Genomic DNA, 17,587 nt, shown 5'->3' on the forward strand with positions numbered 1-17,587 from the left:
CCCTCTTCCTGCTGTAAGATAAAAAATGCACTTACAAAACTATCTAAAGAATTCCTTAACAATGCATATGAGCCCTTATCAGTTAAATGTCAGCAGCTGTGAGCCTGTAAATGGAACATACTTCAGCTCTTGGGCAATGGCAGCAATCTGCTCCACTCGGTCCTGGTGAGCAGCCAAGTCGCTCTCAAAAGCCTCATGTTTCCTCAGCAGGGCTCGCACCTCTGTCAGGGAGGCCGACTCGTAGTCCCTCTGGGACAAAATCTGCTCCTTGCCTGCATCATCACCAAGCACAGCAGAGCAAAGGAAAGGATCAGCACATTATCAGGAAGGATTTTGTTCTATATACAAAAACACTTCCCCAACTTAGTGCTGAAATAGGAAAAAAACAACCTTTCGCTTCTCCGTTTCACACCTGTGTTGTGCTCTACAGCCAGATATGCACAACACATTTCACAGGTCGACTTTGCCCCCCAAATGTGTAACTAACAGGATTCCTCAACAATGACGCAAACCCACAGGAACCCCCCTGACAAGATAGAGGCTCACTCAGGCTCTGCATGGATTGGAGCACAACACCAGAAAACAGTACTGCAAAGGAGGCAAAAACAAACTTTTTTTTCCAGAAAAATAACACCAAATGAGGAAGTGTTACAGAAATAATAACGGGAAAGTTTCTATCCAAGGAAGAAATTTCAAACGTGGCTCGGGCAAAGATAAAACAAGGCAAATTAATAGTACTAGCTTAGACGCTGCAAGTGCTCAAAGCACCCGAGATAAAACCCTAACCTAAGATCTCAACGGATTTTGATTGAATTCTGTCAGGTGTATTTAAGGAAACAAGAGTTATTCATAGACCTCTTAATAAAACACTTTCAACCATGAGGACAATAAAACCAACTAATTATCAGTTAAAACTGCGGCTTCTAAAGTTTCAGAAACTGTAATGAAGACTAAAATAGAGGACCATCTTTATAGAAAAGGCATTGTCTGGGGGGCAGCTTAGATATAGAAAAAGCAGATAATCAATTAAACCAAAGTCCTGACTAACAGGACATTAAAGATCCAGCATTTTTTTTTCTAAGAGTGGGGTTTTAACCAGGATGTCCTGGCTAAATTCCACTGTGTCTGATGCTCAATACACACTGCCTAAATTTCCCTTTTAATGCCAGGAGTAAAGTCATTTGTCTCTCCTCCACCTAACCTGCTGTGTAGTGAGGATAGAGGAGGTGTGAGAGCTGCCACAAAAAGCTATAAACTTAGACTAGGGAAAAACAGATAAAGCAGAGTCATCAGTCCGACACACTCCTATTTCGCTGTGCAGTTTAATTACTGTTGACAGACACTGTGACCTCACCGTGAGCCCAGCCATCATGGATGGAGGCCTTCTGGCGAAACTTCTCGGCCAGGTGGTCCAGCCGCTCCAGCCTCCTGATTTCGGTCAGCAGCCACTCCTCGTAGCCCTTCTCTGCCTGCTCCAGGTTCTGCCAGGCACTCGCAATGTCCTGTGAGCCAGCACACAGCTTCTTCAGCTGGAGTAACCTTTCAGTAGGAGCCTTTTCCATCCATCCAGGATCGCAGAAGAGCCGGAGCCTATCCCGGCAAGCAACAAGCACAAGGCAGGGGACACCCTGGACAGGACGTCTGTCCATCGCACACTCACAAAAGGGCCAGTTTTTCCCAGACACCAGTTAGCCTAACCTGTATGTCTTTGAACTGTGAGAAAAAACCGGTGCACATGGAGGAAACACAGGAAGAACATACAACATACATACATACAACATACATATACCTCAGATCCACAATAGAAACCCAGGATCCCAGTACTGTGAAGCAGCAATGCTAACCACTGCACCACCATGCCACCCAGTAGGTGCCTTTTCTAAAAACATTTACATATCTAGAGTGTATGGCATCACTGTTTGGGAAATATTACTTGACACACAGCACTTTGGATCTGAATGCCTGCAGTTTTTTTTAAATAACTCCAATATAGGGCATAGATCCAAAGCACACACAACTATGATCTTAAATCTCGTCTTAAATCCTCTCGGCGCACTGTTTACTGGCAATTGCTTTGTACAATTTAGATAAGACTCCATTTCCCATTATTTCATATTCCTGATATGAAACTGGGCCTGTGCAGCATTTTCTCATAGGAAACCTTCATGGAACATTTTCTGCCTATAGTGTTGAGACTGTCTCTCACCCCCTCCACTGTGACTTCACACTTCTCCCGTCTAGGATACACCTGTGTCCCCAGGTGTAATACTAATAGACATATGAAATCTTCCATCCCCACCGCAATATCTCTTTCAAACAATGTCTTGTAACTATCTTCTACCTTATGTTACTGTAGCACAGTTGCACTGACGCCCTGGTTGGTAAAATGTTGTCTGTCATTGTGTTGTTGTGTTGGGAGTGTGCTGGAAAACAAATTTCCCCAATTGGACAACAAAGCTTGAATGGAACCGATATTGAAATTTGCCAGTGCTTAAGGATCAGTGATGCTTGTTGCTTTCTTAATGCTGTTTCAAGACATTCGAGAAAGCCCCACCAAGATTTAAAGACATCCATCACTCGTCACGCCTAGCCCGGGAACTGGAGAAGCCCGACTCACTTACAGACACCATCTTGCCCTCGGAGGGCATGAAGGCGGGCCGGTTGCTGATCCTCAGCTTGGTCTGCAGGGTGTTGAAGTTGATCTCCAGCTGGCACTTCTCCTGCACCTTCGGGGGCTTGTGCTTTCTCCGGTAGTCCCGGAAGTCCTCCAGCTTCTGCTGCATGGCAGCCATGGTCTTCTCTGCGGTGCGGTTCTCCAGCCAGGGGGTGGTGCGGCGGATCCACTCCAGAAGCTGGTCCCCCCAAGGCAGAGACATTTCATTTCATTGCAGGGTACCATGCCTTCAAGCCAGAGTATAACCAGCAGAGCACTAGAGTCGCCCAGATGTTAATTTCAATGCCTGCTGTCTATCTTTTATAGATATTTGCCATTGGACTTCCTTTGATATGCGTTGATTGCCAGAAGTTAGACTATCTGCATGAGGCACTCATCTAGTCAAGATAATTCTGAGACTGAGGGGGATTGCAAAGGCTAATCGCTTTAAAGGGCTTCTGTTTTTGTTTTGTTTTTCAACTAAAAGTTTAGATGAAAGGTTAATGTACCTTAAGCTAAGTAAGTTAAGTAAGTTAAGGTTAAGCTAACCTTAAGCTATAGTATAATACAGCAACTGTGCTTTGCCAAAGCATGGCAAGCCACTCTGGATGAGTGAGTTATATGCTAATGCAGAGCCAGAACTGTGGCTGTACCTCACTGGCCAGGCGTTCATATTCTTCCATCAGTTTCTCATTCTCTTGGTTCACTCCCAGCACTTTACAGATTCTGTTGGCGGCCGTCTCAGCCTGCGGACAGAAGGTGACAACCTCTCATCTTCAATCTAGCTTTATTAATGAACCCCTGCTTCTCAATACCACACTGAAAAGGGGACAGAAAGAACACAGTTGCGGCTGTTGAGCCTCCTTGAGGCTGAAGAAGGCTCAATCAACAAATCAATGTGCTTATTCTTTCTTACTGCTTTTTGCTGTCACATTAACCTGTACTTGTTCGTTGGTTCACTGATGCAGCTCCCCGTTCAAACCCCTTCTTAACGATATTAGTACTTTGTTTATTATTTTGGTGGTTTGTGGCATAACATGGGGTTTGTTCAGTGTGGAGGCGGTGCCCCTGCTTAAGGGTGAGCGTTACCTTGACAACCACAGCTGAGGCGGTTCATTTAAGATGAGCCGCCACTGTGGGAGTCGCTCAAGAACACACTGAACACCTCCCGGGAGGGACCGGTGAGCGGGACATCAGCCCTGAGTTAGTTGTAGCCGAGAGAGAGGATGTAGGAGATTAGCTCTCCTGTATGCGAGGCGAGGCTATGAGAGACACTGGGTGGGCGGGACGCTGCTGGCGCTACTTTAGCTGAGAGCGCATATAGCTTGAGAGAGAAAAAGAAGACTGATTCATGGTTGCCAATCCCCACAAGGGGAGAGTATAAGAACGACGGTCCTGGAGGGGATTGTGGAGAAACAGCGTAAAACTGTCCTTTTTTACCGTTTTTTTTCCCCTCCTTTCCTTTAGGCCTCGCTCTTTTGTTTTTCTTCAGCCTGAACGCCGCTGTCACAAGCTGCCCCTTTTCTGGTCCAGTCTGGACCCCGTGGCCAAGCTGACCTCACGTCGGTGCCCCTGCCCTCTCGAAAGGGCATCGATTTTTACCAGCATTCGCCGCGGCTCCTTCAGACCCGCGTTGTTACAGGCTATTTGTGAGAATTTCAAGTTTCTGATTCAATAACAATCGTTATGGTTTTCTCACAATGAAGATTTCTCCGTTCAGTCAAAGGCAAAGAAAATGCATACTTCACTTTTAGGTAATCACTCATTCTTAGAAGGTCTTATAAAATGTTGCTTAAAAGCATCGCCATTATCTGGCCCATATAAAATCAATACAATACCCATAGATAAGACCCTTCCAAATACACAGGTGGATGTAAACATCTCATTAAACTGGCTTATAGTCCAAATTCTCAAAATGATAATAAAGAATCTAATGGAGCACATCAGCTATAGTTCATTTATATTAAATAAATCTCCCTCATACTAAGGCACAGTTATTGATTCTTATTGGAATTCTGCCTGGTTCCAGTCAGACAGACTTTCATTAAAGTGACTTGACAGCTTATATCTTTGGACAAAAAACAGATTTATTCCTGTAACTTTCAGAAGGCATTACCCATGGCCATAGAGTAATGTGTAGATTCTAATCAGCTGATATTGTACTGATATTATCGACAGTACAGACATACTGTCCATACTGTTTTGCTTGTTTTCAGCAATCTACCAATGCATTTGATGCATATTTTAATTTATACTTAAACCATTTAATGAAGATGTTAAGAAGGCTAAAAGTGAGACTTGGAAACAAGGGTTATGCTTTTAATCAACTGCAAATGTTAACAAACCTCATGCATTGTTCACACAGTTCTGTACACGGGAAATACCTGCTCCGCTCCAGCAAATGCATGATAGAAGCAGGACACATAGGTCATTATAGCCCTCTCATCAGGCTTGGGAGTGTTGACAATGTCTGCAATGACGGCATAAGAGCAGGAAGAAGGAGAAGAGAATTGGAACAACAGGGAAAAAGCACAGAGGGCACTAACGGAGGAGATGCCAGAGAGAGACACTGTCTGAAGGAGAGAAGAAAGCCTGTTTGTGGGAAAAGAAAGGAAAGGTGCTCAAAGCGAAAATGTTCTGGGTCAAATCTCCTCAAGCACTGAACACAGTTCTCCAGATGCCTCAGTTACTTCAGGTGACATGAGTACAGCCAAACGATGTTACTATACCCTTCCCCAAAGGCAAGTAGAAAGGCCTGCAATCTACTTTAGGGCTTCTTGCTTTGCATTCCAAAAGCATCCACTTGATCTGATAATCGATCCTTCCATCACCTTCAAGCTCTTTCTCACATTCTTTATTTTGCAGGTGTGTTTTCAGTTCCAGAAAAATGTTCAGATGACTTGACTTCCGCTTGAGCACTTATACCAGAAGGTGTGACTCCAGAACTAAGAAATATAAACTAAAACATTTATGGCAGCAAGGAAGCAAACAGGAGCCGAGAGGCAGAGGTACAGTAGGTTGTTATTTTTGTCCCCTCACCTTCTGAGCACCAGCAAATGCATGATAGTAACACGACACATAGGTCATAATGGCCTTTTCATCGGGTCTGGCAGTGTTTACTATATCTGTGTAGAAAGAACAAGGTCATCTGTTCAGTTCAACAAGCACACGCTGATCACTTTGACCTCATGCCTCTGGAGAACGCAGATCATTTTTGTGGTTCTTTATTTTAATGTACTGTGCACTGCCCAGCTTCTTTAAAGATGTTTTTGATGTATATACAACATATACAGTATCTTGATTCAGCTTATCGGACATGTTATGGCTCATGTCTTCTAAAAGACCAGAAGGTTACTGACAAATATCAGTACCAATCTACAGCACAATGCTTTTGGTACTTTATTCCATTTTATACTAAAGGGTAACTTGAATGCTCCTAAAAATAGTCTCTTGAAAGGAAAGAAAATGATGTCCACTAGAATAACTCTTCTGTAACATACAATCAACAATAAAAGGCACTATTTAGTTATCCGACATAATGCTGGTGATCTAGAATAGACTGTATAAAAGCTAAAAGCACATTTTTCATTTGAAAGATTTTTTGGCAAATCACATGAAGGAATCATAGGAATCCCATTTTGTTTTACATGGCAACAGCTTGATTTTAAGCATTTTTACCTTCTGCATCCAACATTTTTGGGATGTCTAGGTGTTTCTCTGCAATTTCCAAAGCCAGATTCAGGTTTCCAAGCGGATCATCCTAAATGCAAAAATGAAAAGCATGTTTTAGCAAATATAATCAAATATCAAATATTATAAAGAAACATTCACTCTACAGAGTAAATCTCCACTGGTCCTGTCGTTTTTCAAAACTTCCAAAAATTAGGTTTTTCCCCATTAACTTTGAAACAGAGCTGCTGGGCCAGGAATTAAACACAGGATCCATTCTATAACAGTTGGAGACAGGGATTGAGGTCCTGTACTTGTCTGTATTATAAAGATTTTGTATATGGATAGCAAGATCTGGAAATGGGTTTATCACATTGTGCAAGTTGCTCCTTTGCACACGTGTCCAAAGTTTAAAATCATTCGGAAAAGACAATGACGCATCCTTTGTAGTTATTTTTTTCCCCATTTTCAGTCTCTTCCTTAGGTGCTCCTTTCCTGGCTGTGTGTAGAGTGTGTAACTACAGTAACTCAGTGCTGGGTCACTGACGAACTCATTCACATGATCCTGTTACCTAAGTTACCTGTGTAAGATGACATACTCAGACAAATGATATGTTATATACTGTACTCATTTTCTGAGAATGGGTTTCTACTAAATATTTAAGGGTTTACAAGCATTGGACAATATCACCTTTTGTTATTATGTCCTGTTTGTCAGCAATTCATATTCATGTTATGTAGATCTAAAATTTCCAAAATAAAAAGCTATGGAAATGCAAATTTCCTTTTTTTCATGCTTAGAAAACATTTACACTCAACATACAGACAACTGAGAATTAGTAATAAATAAATCTGGTGTATAATTTTCTCCCTAATTTTACTTGAAATCATATCATTGTTACCTAATGAAAAATATTAATACAATGTACACAGGACAGTTCTATACCTTTGCTTTGAGGGTAGGGCCAAAGACTAAGCCTGCCATTAAAGATAAATCATACACTTCAGATAAATAACTGCAAGCTTCTGTAATTTTGCATCTCTCACAACATAATGTCAGTGCCCTGGAAGCTTGATGTGCTGGTGCTTACAACGATGCTTTCCAGATTAAGGAATGATCATTGGAAAATGTGCAAAACAAAAGCACAGTTGCAGATTCTTTCATCTTATAACAGTGTCCCTGGGCTCTACTCTACAGTCCAGCCTAAAGCAAGCAACTCTTGCAAGTCCAATTGAGACATTTGCATCGTTAATATTTGAGCTTACCAGAGTCTGCTCAAGAGAAGCCAGACTAAACAGCTGTGCCTAAAATATCCTCTGCTCCAGACACAAGGTGACATAGCTCTAAGGTCACAGATCAAGTCAACGTTCACTTTCCCCATGAGCTCCCACTTTTCTGGGTCGGATTTTTTTTTTTTAAGTCAAAGGTCGCAACCAGGAAAGACCCAGAGCTCTTCAATGCTCTCAAAGGACACGCCTCAAATTTCAAAACATTAAAAATCAAACCTTTTTATGCTTTTACATTTGGGGTAAGATGTTATCATAACATGGAATATATTGTGTTTTGGTTCAAAATATGCTTTGCACACCATTTAAGGCCATTCAAATATAGTATTAAGAACATTAATAGCATTGACAAACCTGATACGCTGTAATCATGACACTTTAATTGCTTTCAAAAGACTTAAAACACACAAAGAAAAGACAATGATCTCCTATGGTTTCTATATGGATTCCATACTCCATAATATTCTGGAGAGTTTGGTTGGAGGAGAGCACTTTCGCACACAATGAACTCCTGCTGCCTTTATTAGCATTTAGTTCCCTGTTCATTCTGTACCCTAGAAGCCACTGTGTGCTTAAGATCACCCAGTCTAAGGACAATGGCAGTAATGTCTGCTCAGGATCACCATACAGACATTTATTCTGCACCTATTTCTACAACACCAAACTCCTATATAACATTGAGGAGTTGATCTAAAAAGAGACTAAAAACCAGAAGGGAATACTATTCTTTAAAGGTCCAAAACTTTGTCAAGAATCCCCCTATCTTAGTCTTTCCATGTCATGTGGATCAAGATTTATTTTCAGATAAATTTATTTTCAGGCCATTTCAAAAACGCTATTAAACTGGGTCTTGCCATTTTGTTGAATGAATGACAGAGATATTGATAACAGAAATTTTCAGCACTTTCCGTGGCAAATTTGAATGCATTTTCATTACATTTCCCATCCCTATAAACCCAATGTAACAAAATTAGAATATAAAAATGTACCCACATGACAAAGAAAGACCTGTTCCATTCTCGGCTGTACTAAAGTGAAAAAGACCAGCTAAGCGGGGATGCTCTTCTACAAAAGAATGTCTGCTTATGATCACTGACGTTTTTCACATGGAGAGAAAGGCAGAGACCCACTGAGGTCCAGCATGTTATTTCAATACCTCATCGAGACTGTGAAAGTCAAGCAGATCCGGCCTGTGTCTGTGGATGAGGGCACTGAATGCCAACCCATCCTTCCAGCTACACAAGACATCCAATCGCAATGTAACAATGAAAAGGATTGCATGCAAGGAGGAAAAAACACACAAAACAAAAGTGGATATTTTCAGGCCAACCAATAAAGATGTAGATCCTCATATTTAAATTTGTTTTCTTTATGTATAAATCAGAAAGCCTTTAGCCCTTTGCATGGCAAGACTATTTAGGGCTGTACTGCTTTTCCCACTGATCACTAGCTAGAGGTAGAGGCTGCACAGTCTGGAAACACACTGCAGTATCACAGTTAGTCAATGCATCAACTCAACCGGTATTAAAAACGCATGCAGGCCACACATGAGCATGCTGTCAAAATCTGTCAAGCACACTAAAGACCTTATTGAGCTTGGAGTAGTCAATGAGATCAGGTCGATGCCTATGAATCAGGGCGCAGAATGCCAGACCATCTTTCCAGCTTCATATTTAGGGGAAAGAAAATCATGTTAGATGATATCCTAAAACAGAATAACACAAAATATTTGTATTTCGACAGTCTTAACAACGAGGTGGCTCACAGGACAAAACACCAGGGTGGCAACTGACATGTGGTTGATTACAAACCTCTTTGCTAAGCTAGGCTGCGTTTATATTAGGAATTCTCCATGAAGCCTGGCTGCATTTATTCTCAACAAGGTCAAATCCAAATTGATATGGAATGATACAAGGAGGCATCACTTTCTAGGTGTCTTTAAAGCAACAGCATCTAGTTAGCTGGGAGAAGCTGCTAAATGAGTCCACCTGAGCCAATAATGAGATGATTCAGGTGAAGAGCACAGCTGGACCTCCAGGACCAGGACTGTCCTCCCCTGAAGAAGTCCATTAAAGATAACCTCCATTGATAAGAACTGACTAAAATCCGAGTTCAAAATGATCAGAATTTGAAAATGAAATCAAAATCGTGCAAGAAAAGTGTTCAAGAAATATTTTGGTTAAATGTCTATTTCCAGTAGTTTCACAGACCCTGTTTATCACTAATCCTGGACTGCCAAATGTTGGGTTAGATAAGCATTTCTGGGATTATTGCTAGGGATCAGGCCTCAATAAGGTCGGGATTCAATACTATATTAGACACCCAATATTTAATTGGAGTGATTTTTTGTTTTCTTGATAGACAATTGTATTGTGCCATCAGTAAAGGTTTCAAAGTTTAATTTAATGCTGGCCTAAATCACTTAAACTAAAATTAATCCTTGTTTTCTTCTTCTTCTTCTTCTTCTTCTTCTTCATTACGTAGGAAGATCACAGCATGATTCGAACCTGGGCTGGCTGGGCTCACCTGACATGAAAGTTCTGGACATTGACATTCCTGTAGGGCGCAGTCTTTCTCTGACACCACAGAAGAAGGCCTTCCTTAGCAGATGTTTCTTAAAAAAAACGGAGAATAAGTGGTCTTCCAATCCAGTTGTTTAATAAGCACATAATCACACGATTCAATATATTCTCTAATTGTCATAATTTTACTCATTAGCATTGATTTTTCCTTTGAAATATGGTTTTGAACATCTTCACATTTATGCAAACTTTCTGCTTTGTATCTTCCACCAAATGGCATTTAATAGGAAGACAACACTATCAATCATTTTCAAAATGGCAATCGCTTACCTTCCACTGAAATGTCCTGGATAGCAAAGCGGAGGATGATAGTCCAGATCATACCCAAAGTCATCTTCACGTTCCCGTCCACAATTTCTACAGGAGCAGGACACCACTCAGTGAGATCCACAAAGCCTGTGCCATTTTATCAGAATTCCTGTACTCACACTGTAGTTACGTTCCATTGCTTTTTAAAGGTACAATTTTTAAACTACCAGAAAATGTTCTTTAAAAAAAACAAACTAATAAATTCGCCATTCAGAATCAACCAGTAATTGAGTAAGTTCACTCATACGTTTTTTCTTCTTTGATAAATTCCCTTTACTTTTCAATAAACTCTTCATCTACAGCTGTGCATGAAGGCCTTTAGATAGCCTTACGTGGGACTGCAGCTGTAACTGAATGCCTTCATATTCTAACAGAAAAAAACTAAGAGCTTGACAGATTAATACTGCTTAGTACCACAGCAAATCCTTTTGCTATCTCTCCTGTCTGTATTAATTGATCACTGCAGGAAAAAAAGTGTTTTCACTTTTGTTTACTTCAGTAGAAGCTCACAAGAGTTAACTGTAAACATTATTCTCACAAGTAATCAGTAATCGTTCACTGTGCACAGGGGCTTAGAAACACTTTTTAAACCTTAATTGAGAAGCCTGGAAAAGCCTTAAATAGACTACAATCCAATAAGGTAAAGAAGGCATGAAGTTACTTTTCATACGCCTGAGTTTGGCTTCAAAATAAAAACTTCTGAAAAGCAAAAGATGCAGCTACCTTCAGCTCCAATGGATACAAGCTTCACTCCTTTACTAGCAATAAAATCTAAAGCTTTGTTGACATTAGCAATTTTGTGAAAACGCATCTTTCCTCTGTCAGGTTTAGGTAGTCTTTCACCTGCAACAGAAAACACACAGACATGCAAGAATAGAAACTAAATAACTATTTCAGAAAAATGAATTACTCAGAGGACAAAAAACTGCAAAATCCACATTTGATCAAATAACTACAAAGACGACAGTGATACTGATGAACTCAAAAGACAATCTGAAATGGTCATCTGATTTAGCTCTAGTTGTCAGTACCTTCTGCTAGAGATCAGATTAAAAATGGTCACCCCAGTTACCACACCACATGTTTAAACTAATACAGTGCAACAGTTACCTGAAATGACTTCCAAAAGAAGCATAAGTTTAAGGCCATTTCTGAAGTCATCTTCAATATTTTCAATTTGTGTTCCAGCTTTCCTCAGGTGAGAATTGCACCAGGCCGTAAAAGTCTGCAAGAAAAGATGCCTTTTCTTAGCTTTGCATTTACTTCTCTAGACTTTCTTTTATACATAATACTGCCCCATTGAAAAAAAATCTTTGGATTTCAAATCTTATTTGGGTGAAAACCAAAATACATTTTGGCAAGCTAAGAGTTTGTGTATTGGAACTCCTTACAGTATTGGATTATTCACTAGAGCTGCACAGATCACTTGCTCCTTACTGGAATCTTTAGGTGCAAAATATAATTATCACATGCACAGATCTGACACAAAATAAAATCCACTGGTAGACTACAGCAAACCCCAGTGTCAGCAAATACATGTATACATCAACTGTACCCCTGGCCACGAAATGAACAAAGAATGACACTAAAACCATGTCAAAATGACCATACTAATGCACTCGTAAGAACATAAAAAAGGTTGTGTGGCCCATCTAACAGATTCTAGGATTTCATCCAGCTGTTTCTTAAAAGAGAACAGCTTCAACAACTTGGCTGTCTAGCTTGTTCCATACACCCACACCTCTCTGGGTAAAGAAGTACCTCCTTTATAGGTTATAGTTCCACAGCGTTTACTCCCACGTTGAGTTTCCGATCTATTCATGGGATCATGAAGAAGTAAAAGACAAATAGTTACATCTGACCAACCCCTTTCCCATCTGGGAAGAGCAAAAATAGGAACTTTTGTTTTTCCTGGGAACTTGGGAACAAACGATGGTGAGGTATTAATTTTTAAACATATAGTTCGTGGGTCAGCCGCAAAACTGACCCTGAAGCGATATTAATATTCATCTTTATCTCTCCCAAGCAGTGGGGCATGTTTGCTATTGCAAGTATGGCTGTTAAAGACAGAAACACATTGTAGACCTCAGGCTAATCCGTGCTTTATACTGCACTGACACTGAACAGAACTGTGTTTCTTGTACATGTCACCTATCGCCTGTCTTTTCGCACAAAGGAGGTAGAGGTTTTGTATGAAATGGCCAGGCCACAACTCTGCTGAAGGCCCAGGAAGAGATTATTTCTGTCATTTAAAAAAAAACACACAATTCAGGTTGGAAAATGCCATTATGTAATTGTCCTTAATTGAGTTTATATGGTGGTCTAAGAAAACGAGGTTTTGGAACTGATTGGTAAAAGATGATCAAAGTGTATAAGATCCTTTCAGAGAAGCTCAGCTGTGAAACCATCCATTCTGCAGCCTGGAGAATCAAGAAGGTCTACACTCCTTCCTCCAGGCTTAACCGATGATCACAGTAACGAAGGTGCAAGCGAAAAGCATGACCACTATAACCTAAATGATCGCTCCAGCAACACCGTCTGGACCCGATACAAGGGCTACACTTGAAATTTCACAGTTTTTTTAATTAGCTACAGTTTGCTGTCTATGGGGCAGTATACTTTATTTTGTGATTCTCTCGTGGCTGTAGATCAGACTCGGCGGCAAGGGGGCGTCGCCCCCTCGGTTTTGGGCAAAAGGATTTCTGAGCACTTTCGCTTACTTAACTTGCGCCCTAAAAAATAGTTGAGCTTTGTCAATGGTCAGATAACTACACTCACCCCGAATTCAGTTACTGTTTGATGTGCAGGAGGGGCTATCCGTCCAGGACCGGCACCTATTACACAGTGTCTACGTTACTGGGTGTCAACATTATTACGATCTTGTTTGCTCAGGTCGGCCGATTCCTTGCAGTAGTTTATCCTTATACTTACAATCGTTATCTAACTAGGGCTGTAGTTATAGATGTTTGTGCTTTCTGTTGGTTTTACAACTATTTTTTTCTTAACGATTCAGAACCTCGTTACCGTCGATGTACAGCAGCTGCAGAAATGAACGCGTGTGGTATTTTGTCGCTCCAGGCAATAATAACCGCGAGAGTGCTGATGAACGTGAAACTGTACATCGCTAAATACCCGATGGCTCGTCGTTATCTTCTATCATTTAGCACTAATCAGTGGCATGGTTGCAAGATTTCAGTTGGGTAGTTGCAGCGGCTCCGTTTCAACCAAAATATCACCGCCCCCCTACAGATCTGTCCCCTGGCGCCGGCCCTGCTTTAGATACTGCATTGCATCTGTTTCAGTGACCAAAGTTGTACTCAAGTTGACTCGCATAACAATGGAAACATTTTGTTATTTAGCGCACCTCGTGTATTTATTGTGAAACTTTGGAAAGCCTTTTTTAAGCTAAAAATAAACAACATACATAAGACATATGTTACGTTGAAAAGAGCTTCGTACTGTACAAAACAAACATCCACTGTTTCTATTCAGACTGAAAGATGTCAATTCCAGTTTCTAATTCCAAACAATCCAGGGCTCCACTGTATAAGATGAGAACAGCTGTCCTTTTCTGTCATGCAAGTGAAGGATATATAATGCATTACACAAACAAAGCAGAATAAAATAGACACAGCCCTGGGCTTGCCAGCTGTCAAAAGTGTATCGGGAATCATACCCAGCTTTAAAACCCTTTGGAGTTTTAAGACTTCAGAACATTTTTAAGGACATAATCCAGAAGACAAAGGTTTTTAAAATTTAAGTTCTTAAAAATAGGAACGTTAACCCTTTATGGTTTGTCAATGTTTAGAAGACCCACCAGTAGATGAAGGGTGTGAACTGAGGATCTGGGCTTCTGGTGGTGGACTGGAGAATCAATGGACAAAATTGAAGTGCTTGTTTGGGTTTCACCACAAATAAATAAACACGTTTTTTTATCATAGGAGTCTTGCGTCATTGTTTGCAGCTAAATCATTGTTTTATGAATTCATCTCACTCATCAGCCTTTAAAAATGTATAAAACTGACAATTTTGGGATCCATTAAGAGAATATATACACACGTGTATTTTATACATGGGTAAGTTCAACAGAGGTGCAGAGTGACCTGTTAGAACTGCTACATCCCCCTGCCTGTAATATTTACAACAATGTTGTACAACAACTGAATGTCTTTGAGGTACTTTTCTCCCAAAGCAAGCCTTCCTACAATATATTTAATACAAAAAAACTGTATTAAAAAAGACATCGAAATTTGACTTACAGACTTGTACAGATTCCAGTCAGAAGAGGCTACTGAAGTAAGTGCATCCAGTTAAACGATTCACCTTCATCCTCCTTCCACCCACTCCCATACTGTAAATGCAATTTGCTGCTGAAAACCTTGCACATATTTAAAAATAATGTATTGAAAAATCTCAGATTTAGCAGTTTTCTAAAGAACCAGTAGTGGCACAATGTGATTCTTTCAATTCGACTGCTTGGTTTAGCATTTCAAATATTTACAGTAGATGAGGAATTTAAATAAAAGAATCGCCAGTTTATTTTTATGATATATATATAAATGGGCAGTTGTGTCTTTATGTCTTGGTTCAAAGCAATAACCCCTGTATCTCCATGTGGTGAAAGAGGCAGTGCATAAATACATTCATGCATTCACCTTTTCACACTCTCCGAGCTCTGCATTGGCATGTAACATCTGAGGAAGGGCCACATCCCCCACCGAGGGCAGTGAGCCAGCAGGCACCCAGGAAGTCGCAGCAATGGTCCTTGAACTGGGGGTCAAAACAACCCTGGCCGTCCTGTCTCAATCCCACCACCAGAGGCGCTGTTCCGATCGCGAACCGCGCAGGCATCGCTTAGGAAAGCCCGCTCATGATTGATTCCCAGGCTGGAACATGAAGTCGGGACCCCAGAGACCCCTGCCTACGCGCTTTTACCGGTTGGATCATTCAGGAGCCACAACGGATGCAATACTTTGATATCGGCAAGGATTCAGTTCAAAGGAATTTTTTTTCTGAAATGCAAAGGAAACGACTTATCAATTGTTAGACATTTTCTACCTGGCACTTTTAGATTGAGATTTTAGTTGGACGTGGGAAAGATGGTCTAGATGTAGACAGTGATGTACACATGACAGCTTTCTTTAGACCAGCTTGCAATTCCAGGCAATATAAATCTCCACACCAAAGGTTTAAATTGATGCTGCTGTAGTAGACTTTGAGATAACACAAGATAATCTTTAAACACAAATGCAAATGTACTGCATATACTATAATAACCGAAAGAGTGACTATCTTAAGAAAATAAGCACAAAAGAGAAAATGTCAGTCAGCACATCTATCTTGTCTACATTTCAGTAGGTGATGAATTCAAGAATCATATCCAGCCATTTATTGAAAGAGGTAATACCCCATTACAGCTAATGAGAAAGGCAACGCAGAAGGACATGAATATACCAGAAATGTCCATCTCTGACATTTTTCACAGTGACCTGCACTATGCACTATGGCAGCTGCAGAATGACAAAGGTAGATGGCCCCCTCACTGCACTAAGTTATGTTGCATTTTGTTACTTTGGGAGCAGAGGCAGAGTGCTTGTTAGTGTTTCATGGTCCCCACTGAAGATGACAACAGCACTCTTCTGCTCTTCACTTGGGCATGACTACAAACCTTCTGGTGTGGTGGGGCACCAGCGTGGGGCTAACATGGTGGGCAAGTGGGAGATTTACATTGCTCCTCGACTAACCCCACGCACACACCTTTGGAACAAAGCACTGCTTACGTATGACTAGAGGATATACTAATAAACATGATTCAGTGAGTTAAGCATTTATTTGAGATTTAGAGTCACATATTGTGTCACAGAAATATTTCAGAAATGGCGGCTTTCATGACATTTAACAGTAGGAGATCTTCCTTCTAGGGAATTAAGTAAAATTATATTCCATTAAAGCCTACAAGGGTCAGGGCAGTCATGACTTACATCCTGGCAAAGATCTATAGGGAAGGTCATTTCCCCTAAAAGCCTGCTGGGCCCGAGGCAGAGAGAAAGGGGTGGGAGATCTGAGGCAGGACGCCCCTATCCTAATCCAAACTGAGAAAGTCTACTTTCCATATAAGCCGGACTCCCTTAAAGCTATTTCAGCTGGGTGGGGAGCTTCTCAGCGGGTCTGTCACCCTTACCCAAAGGGAGAGAGTAGAAGTCAGCCAGAGAGGTGGGAGATATCCAGGGATAATGCCCCCCCCCAGAAGAAAGATATACTATTACATTCGCTGTGTCAGAGAAGAGCCTGGTTCTATATTTACCAGAATATTGGAGCACTTGGAACAAAGATAGCATTCCAGTGGACAAAGCAAGTGCAAGTGACATTAAACCAGTGGTCTGCAAATATTTGTGTGGCTTCCTAGAACTGCCACAGCTCTAAATATATTTGAGGTTCAGTGGGAATCAGAGACTCCCCTGGCAACACAGAAGCTGGACTAAAACATTTGCACCACATTTAAAAGGTAAATCTCAAAAAACGTTGTCCAGAGCACGATAAAGAAGGAATGTCATTTAACATTGAAACTCTCTACATAGTTTTTTTATAACTCTGAAATACTCAAAATAAATAGCTTAAGTGCTAAGAATGCAGTGAATGATTCTGAACAAAATCGTCAGTTGAAAAACTCAAAGAGGAATCTGATCGTTGATGCAATTAAGTTGACGGTGTCCCTGCCCTGGCCTGTTTGTTGTACGCTGTTGATATAACTGAAGAAGGAAAGTGGCATAGTGTACCGAGCTTCACTTACAAAATGCCCTCTCCCTTTCTCCCTATTCCAAGTTGATAAGAGGATCAGTGTGGTGTAAAGTTATTAAGGAAAGCTTGCTGTCCCTGAGAAAAGAGAAGAGAAGCTCGGAAGAGCACATCAAAGAGTAAAGCACACACACTCTTTATTCCTCTCTTTCCCTGTGTCAGGGAAGAAACTGGAAACAACTCCAGAAGCTCTTCACCTGCCACCCTGCAGCAGACATCAGTCTTATCAGCCAGGAGTGCTGCTTACAATCAAGGCAGAGCCTTCAAAGACAAGCTGAAACCTCTCGCTCAG

At 41.0% G+C, this 17,587-nt stretch overlaps 1 protein-coding gene across 3 annotated transcripts in view; it reads right to left on the bottom strand.

Moving 5' to 3' along the window:
- The window catches only part of LOC148820206 (alpha-actinin-2), a 35,560-nt gene that overhangs the window by 16,145 nt on the left and 1,828 nt on the right, over nucleotides 1-17,587 (bottom strand). For 2 of the 3 annotated variants that reach the window (XM_088933601.1, XM_088933602.1), the window contains exons 2-12: nucleotides 11,611-11,725; nucleotides 11,224-11,343; nucleotides 10,462-10,548; nucleotides 10,136-10,223; nucleotides 9,196-9,274; nucleotides 6,332-6,413; nucleotides 5,693-5,778; nucleotides 3,307-3,399; nucleotides 2,622-2,852; nucleotides 1,355-1,502; nucleotides 122-272 (exon numbers count right to left, since the gene is read on the bottom strand). In XM_088933601.1, the coding sequence (XP_088789727.1) occupies nucleotides 122-272; nucleotides 1,355-1,502; nucleotides 2,622-2,852; nucleotides 3,307-3,399; nucleotides 5,693-5,778; nucleotides 6,332-6,413; nucleotides 9,196-9,274; nucleotides 10,136-10,223; nucleotides 10,462-10,548; nucleotides 11,224-11,343; nucleotides 11,611-11,725 (1,280 nt within the window). Of the gene's footprint in view, nucleotides 1-121; nucleotides 273-1,354; nucleotides 1,503-2,621; nucleotides 2,853-3,306; nucleotides 3,400-5,037; nucleotides 5,124-5,692; nucleotides 5,779-6,331; nucleotides 6,414-9,195; nucleotides 9,275-10,135; nucleotides 10,224-10,461; nucleotides 10,549-11,223; nucleotides 11,344-11,610; nucleotides 11,726-17,587 lie in introns of all 3 variants that reach the window. The other variant, XM_088933600.1, reaches the window with a different exon arrangement.

The sequence above is a fragment of the Atractosteus spatula genome, chromosome 15, assembly GCF_055471065.1.
Source record: "Atractosteus spatula isolate fAtrSpa1 chromosome 15, fAtrSpa1.hap1, whole genome shotgun sequence".
NCBI lineage: Eukaryota > Metazoa > Chordata > Actinopteri > Semionotiformes > Lepisosteidae > Atractosteus > Atractosteus spatula.